Genomic DNA, 5,745 nt, shown 5'->3' with positions numbered 1-5,745 from the left:
CCGTACTATACCACCATACTTCACCCCGTACTATACCCCCATATTATACACCACACTGTACCATACTATACCCCCATACTGTACCACGATACTGTACCCCCATATTATACACCATACTATACCCCACACTATATCCTAGGGATCCACCGATACCGGTGCTTCTACTGGCATGGAGCCGGCTTCCCAAGCAATCTGATTGGCCAAGAAGCTGGCTCCATGTTGTCTGGCCAGCTTGATTGTGCTTGGCTGGGAAATCGGCTTCCCAACCAATCAGCATCGAGCCAGTTTCCTGGCCATTCAGGAAGCCAGGGCGGCAAGTAATGACCATATGAGCTTCCTGATCGGCTGTATGGCAGGCTCGACGCTGATTGTCTGGGAAGCCGGCTTCCCGGCTAATCAGCATTGAGCTGGCTTCCCGGCCAATCAGGAAGTTGGGAGGCAGGACAATAATCGCCGGCCAGCTTCCTGATTGCACGAGAAGCTGGCTCCATGTTCCCCTACGGCAACCTCATCGACCAATAGGAAGGTTAAACCCTTGCAACTTTCGTTATAGGAAATGTCCCCTTATGTATATTTTACCACATTCTGGGACCGGATTGGCCAGGTGTGTGACAGGTGCACTTTAAGGATCCGGGGATCCCTTCAGATAATGGTGTAATCTTACGGATTTATTTCCGGATCGCCGATAGCAAGGGGAACTGCACGCAGCAGAAATGGTCACGTGACCGCACACCGCTTGCACTGTTTGCCCAGGGCTCGCTCGTTTCCCAGACACCGCTGCCAACATTTGAGGGATGGTCAACTTTTCACAAACATTGTAATCTCCCGAACAACAAAATGAAGGAAACTGCAGAGCGATTACTGGACACCCGCCAATCACAGCAAATAAGTAGCGAAAAGGAGACATACGGGACAAACAAAGGCAAGGCTGGAAAACAACCATCAATGTACACAGCGATTTAAAGGAGTTATACATGACTTTCCCCCCAGTAGTTTGTGTCTCTGCCCCTCCCACAATGATGAGATTTCCCCCAGTAGTTTGTGTCTCTGCCCCTCCCACAATAGTGCGATTTCCCCCAGTAGTTTGTGTCTCTGCCCCTCCCACAATGGTGAGATTTCCTCCAGTAGTTTGTGTCGCTGCCCCTCCCACAATGGTGAGATTTCCCCCAGTAGTTTGTGTCTCTGCCCCTCCCACAATGGTGAGATTTCCTCCCAGTAGTTTGTGTCTCTGCCCCTCCCACAATGGTGGGTATAGTGTGCAGCACAAGTCTAGTGTCTCAGGCTCCTGTGGGGAGGATAAGATATGGAACACACAGAAGAGAAAAGCTCTCCATGTGAAGTGTTCCGAGCACACGGATGCCTCTAACAATGACATTTCACGGAACCATTAACTAGAATCCTCTCACTGTGCCAACAACGCGGGTTTTGCAATCGTTTCTCCTCACTGACACAGCGCTCACATTTCAACTACTTCCTTCAAGAGAATTCACCTCCGGTGAATGTGTCATCAGTGTGCAGAGAGCGAGCCGATACCAACACAGTAACTTCTACATGTGTGTTACCGTATGACCCACATCACGCTGAGCTGTGTATGTTTCCTGGACTGTGTGTTTCCTTGCTCATGATCGAATGTTCTTCACCGCATTCACGGGGGGGGGTTTAATTGAAGTGTCAGCTCCTCTGTACAGAGACTGATGTGACTGTGGGGGGAGGGGACATTAGAGTGTAAGCTCCTCTGTACAGAGACTGATGTGACTGTGGGGGAGGGGACATTAGAGTGTAAGCTCCTCTGTACAGAGACTGATGTGACTGTGGGGGAGGGGACATTAGAGTGTCAGCTCCCCTGGTGCAGAGAGTGATGGGAATGGCTCAGTGTTCTCTGTACAGCGCTGTGGTATATATCAGAGCCATATTGATACAATATAAATATAAATCTATTCCTCTATGGGGCTGCTCACCGGTATCTGGCAGGATGTGCTGTTACACGCCGCTGTGCAACATTTCTGGTTGTCGTTGCAGTTACTGTCGGATATGCACTGAGTGGTGGGCTTGACACAGGTTGTCCCATTCAGAGGTTCAACAGGGGGACAGGATCCCGGCTTGTCTGGAAGAGGAAATAGAGATCAACTCGGATCTGATATCGGATCAGGAAGTCAAATATATTTCAAAGATTGACACTACAACGGAATATCTTGTTTTTCGGGGGGAAGTGGAGCATTCCCTTACCATAAAGAAAATCCTTACCCCGGTGCTGACTGTATACAGTAGGTAACTCTTACCCTAACCCCAGAGTCACCTTTACCCTAGCGCTAACCCCATAGGTCACCCTTACCCTAGCACTAACCCCATAGGTCACCCTTACCCTAGCACTAACCCCATAAGTCACCCTTACCCTAGGGCTAACCCCATAGGTCACCCTTACCCTAGCGCTAACCCCATAGGTCACCCTTACCCTAGCACTAACCCCATAGGTCACCCTTACCCTAGCGTTAACCTTATAGGTATTTCTTAACCTAATGCTAATTCCATAAATAACCCTCACCCTAGTATTAACTTTAACCCTATAGGTAACCCTTACCATAGCACTAACCTTAAAGTTTTAGGTAACCCTTCATTTAGAGATAACCTTGTAGCTAACCCTCTACCACTAACCCTATAAGTAACCCTTACTCTACCGCTAATGCTATATGTAACCCTTACCCTAGCTCTAACCCTAATACTAATTCCTACCTTAACCTAGAGCTAACCCTGTAAGTAATAATCTTTACCTTACTGCTAACTCTTACCCCATAGGTAACCCTTACCCTAGCGCTAACCTTATAGGTAACTCTTAACCTAACACTAACCCCATATTTAACCTTCACCCTAGCACTAACCTTGACTCTATAGGTAACCCTTATTCTAGCACTAACCATATGAGTAACCCTTTCTCTAGCGTTAACCCTATCCCTATAGATAACGTTAAACCTAACCCTATAGGTAACCCTTACTCTACCGCTAACCCTATAGGTAATTCTTACCCTAGCGCTATCCCTAATGCTAATTCCTGCCTGATAAGGAACCCTTAGTGCTAACACTAACCCCATAGATACCCTTTACCCTAGTACTAACCTTATAGGTAACTCTTAACCTAAAGCTAACCCCATAGGTAACCCTCACCCTAGCACTTACCTTGACCCTATAGTTATGCCTTACCCTAGCGCTAACCCTATTCCTATTGGCAACTCTTAACCTAACCCCATAGGTGTAACCTTTACCTTAGCGCTAACCCTATAGGTAACCCTTACCCTTGGCCTAACCCTGCACATAAAAGAAATGTATTTTTTAATTTTATTGCATCTATAACAAGATCGAATGTTCCTTTCTTATGTGTGGCCGGTGCTCACGTTTACAGGGAAATCTGAAATTCCGTTTCTGGGTCGCTTCACCTTCTGACAATCATGAGCTCCTTGTGAGTCAGTGGATTCCACTTTAATTAAATCTTAATTATTCAATACTCTAACAAGGCTTCATAGAGAACGGTGATCACATAGAGGTGACATAAAGGTTGCGAAGGAGTGGGAGGGATCAGAAGAGCAATGCCTTCACAACATTCAGCCATCCTCATCCAAGAGGTTTCTGGGGGGACCCTTGAGCTGATCTGGCGGTTCTTGTATAATTCCAGGACCAATGTCATTTGGCAGAGCCAGCGGCATGACACCAATGATCTTTTTAGCCGTTGGCAAGGGAGGCATTCTTCCCACTGGCCACCAATGTTAGGGAGCATTCTTCCCACTGGCCACCAATATAAAGGGGGCATGCTTCCCACTGACCACCAATATAAGGGGGGCATGCTTCCCACTGACCACCAATATGAGGGGGGCATTCTTCACAATGGCCACCAATGTTAGGGAGCATTCTTCACAATGGCCACCAGTCTTAGGGAGCATTCTTCCCACTGGCCACCAATATAAGGAGGGCATTCTTCACAATGGCCACCAATGTTAGGGAGCATTCTTCCCAATGGCCACCAATCTTAGGGAGCATTCTTCCCACTGGCCACCAATATAAGGGGGGCATTCTTCCCACTGACCACCAATATAAGGGGGGCATTCTTCCCACTGGCCACCAATATAAGGGGTGCATGCTTCCCACTGACCACCAATATAAGGGGGGCATTCTTCCCAATGGCCACCAATATAAAGGGGGCATTCTTCCCAATGGCCACCAATCTTAGGGGCATTCTTCGCACTGACCACCAATGTTAGGGGGCATTCTTTTCACTGGCCACCAAAAGAAGAGGACATTCTTCCCAATGGCCACCAATATGAGGGGGGCATTCTTCCCAATGGTCATCAATATAAGGGGGGCATTCTTCCAACTGGCCACCAATGTTAGGGGCATTCTTCCAACTGGCCACCAATGTTAGGGGGCATTCTTCCCACTGGCCTACAATGTTAGGGGGCATTCTTCCCACTGGCCTCCAATGTTAGGGGGCATTCTTCCCAGTGACCACCAATGTTAGGGGGCATTTACCCCAACTGGCCACCAATGTTAGGGGGCAGTCTTCCCATTGGCCACCAATGTAAGGAGGGACATTCTTCTAACTGGCCACCATATTGCTGTTAATTTGGGTCAGTGATTAGATTTACATCTACTTCAAACCTAAGGAAGTATTCTTTTTACTGGTAGAGATTTAGTTCCAGGGTGGAGTCCCTCTGCAATGCTCACCTACTGGCATCTGGCACTGGTAGCCATCACAGCCGGTTTTGCAGCATTTCTGGCTTCCTGTACATTCCCCATCAGTGTTGCACAGCTTATTAAAGCACACCCCTAGAGACAGCTCCTCGGGAGGGGGGCATTTCCCAGGTTTATCTGAAAGAGAAGAGATGTCATTAGTCGCATAGCAGAGTCAAAGCTTCTATCAGTGTGATGAGTTTCATAGAGCCGTCATGTGATCAAAAGATCTCGGCACTGAAACCCTCAGGGGGGTTGGAGATGTCGGTGGGTTGCTTAGCTAAACAAACCCCTCATATAACTAAAATATGTCCTGCGGGGGAGGATAAAGCTACTGTGCCAGGTCCATTGTTGCCCATAATCCTCCGTTCCTGTAAACAAGTTGCTGATGCTGCTGTCACATTAGGATCAGTCTATGGCTTCAGCAGAAACACTTGTTACGGGAACCACAGACTGATCCTAACTGTGATAGTAGCACCAGCAACTTGTTTTCAGGAACAGAGGATTATGGGAAACAATGCAGACCTGGCACAATAGCTTCATCTTCCTGCAGGATGATCCTGACTATTGCTATTCCCTCAACTAGGATGAAACAGTAACTTGTATGGACTAGTCACAGCTTCACATGGCCAAGAGTATGTGGACCCCCTCCAATCATGGCCAAGTCTTCTTATCCAACATCAGTACCTGACCTCACAAATGGGCCCTGATTCTCATAGACACACCCCTAAACCTTGTGGAGAGTCTTCCCAGAAGAGTGAAAGGTGTTAGAACAAAAAATAAAGCCCCCGTATACAAAGCCAGATCCATAAAGACATGGTGTCACCAGCTTGGTGTGGAGGAACTCGAGTGTCCCGCACAGAGCCCCGACCTCAACCCTACTGATCACCTTTGGGAGGAATTGGGTCATCTCATCCAATATCAGTACCTGACCACCTCACAAATGGGCCCAGATTCCCACAGACACACTCCAAAATCTTGTGGAAAGTGTTCCCGGAAGAGTAGAGGCTGTTAGGGGGGGGGGGGGGG

At 48.0% G+C, this 5,745-nt stretch overlaps 1 protein-coding gene across 1 annotated transcript in view; it reads right to left on the bottom strand.

Annotated features, from left to right (window-relative positions):
- LOC108793428 (WAP four-disulfide core domain protein 3-like) overlaps positions 1-5,745 on the bottom strand; it is an 18,924-nt gene that overhangs the window by 2,949 nt on the left and 10,230 nt on the right. Inside the window, exons 2-4 of the mRNA XM_018564377.1 lie at positions 4,711-4,854; positions 1,959-2,104; positions 727-928 (exon numbers count right to left, since the gene is read on the bottom strand). Of these exons, the coding sequence (XP_018419879.1) occupies positions 727-928; positions 1,959-2,104; positions 4,711-4,854 (492 nt within the window). The remainder of the gene's footprint in view (positions 1-726; positions 929-1,958; positions 2,105-4,710; positions 4,855-5,745) is intronic.

The sequence above is a fragment of the Nanorana parkeri genome, unplaced genomic scaffold, assembly GCF_000935625.1.
Source record: "Nanorana parkeri isolate BGI_ZX_2015 unplaced genomic scaffold, ASM93562v1 scaffold748, whole genome shotgun sequence".
NCBI classification, from domain to species: domain Eukaryota; kingdom Metazoa; phylum Chordata; class Amphibia; order Anura; family Dicroglossidae; genus Nanorana; species Nanorana parkeri.
This window is presented reverse-complemented; position numbering and strand designations above follow the sequence as displayed.